At 34.8% G+C, this 385-nt stretch overlaps 1 protein-coding gene across 1 annotated transcript in view; it reads right to left on the reverse strand.

Annotated features, from left to right (window-relative positions):
- LOC137632417 (uncharacterized) overlaps positions 1 to 385 on the reverse strand; it is an 18,146-nt gene extending 17,761 nt beyond the window's left edge. Inside the window, exon 1 of the mRNA XM_068364350.1 lies at positions 215 to 385. Coding sequence (XP_068220451.1) covers positions 215 to 220 — 6 coding nt within the window. The 5' untranslated portion in view covers positions 221 to 385. The remainder of the gene's footprint in view (positions 1 to 214) is intronic.

Below are 385 nucleotides of genomic sequence, written 5' to 3' on the forward strand. Positions count from 1 at the left end.
GCACATATCTTTAGTACCTCATGGTTGATAAATAGGTCAATATAGACCTTAAATTAGCATTAAAATTAATATAACATTTCCACACGTCTAGAAGATGCCTAGCCTTAGGGGTGCTGTCTGCAACTTGTAAAACAACTGCTGTATTCATTATTAGCTTTGAAATGTGAACAGAAAATTATACTTATTAAGCATTAGTAGTTTTATCCGAACTTACCTTCATTAATAGAATTTCAACTTTGGCTGGGTCAATGAAAAAAGTCACTATTATGTCAAACGTTCACGGTCGCAACTTGCTATTATCACATCACATCACATCACAACTAACAAGCAGTGTTGCCACTTGCCTGATATGGAAATTTATCCCTAGATTTGGGAATTTTGGGTG

Source organism: Palaemon carinicauda, chromosome 41 (assembly GCF_036898095.1).
Source record: "Palaemon carinicauda isolate YSFRI2023 chromosome 41, ASM3689809v2, whole genome shotgun sequence".
In the NCBI taxonomy this organism is placed as follows: Eukaryota; Metazoa; Arthropoda; class Malacostraca; order Decapoda; family Palaemonidae; genus Palaemon; species Palaemon carinicauda.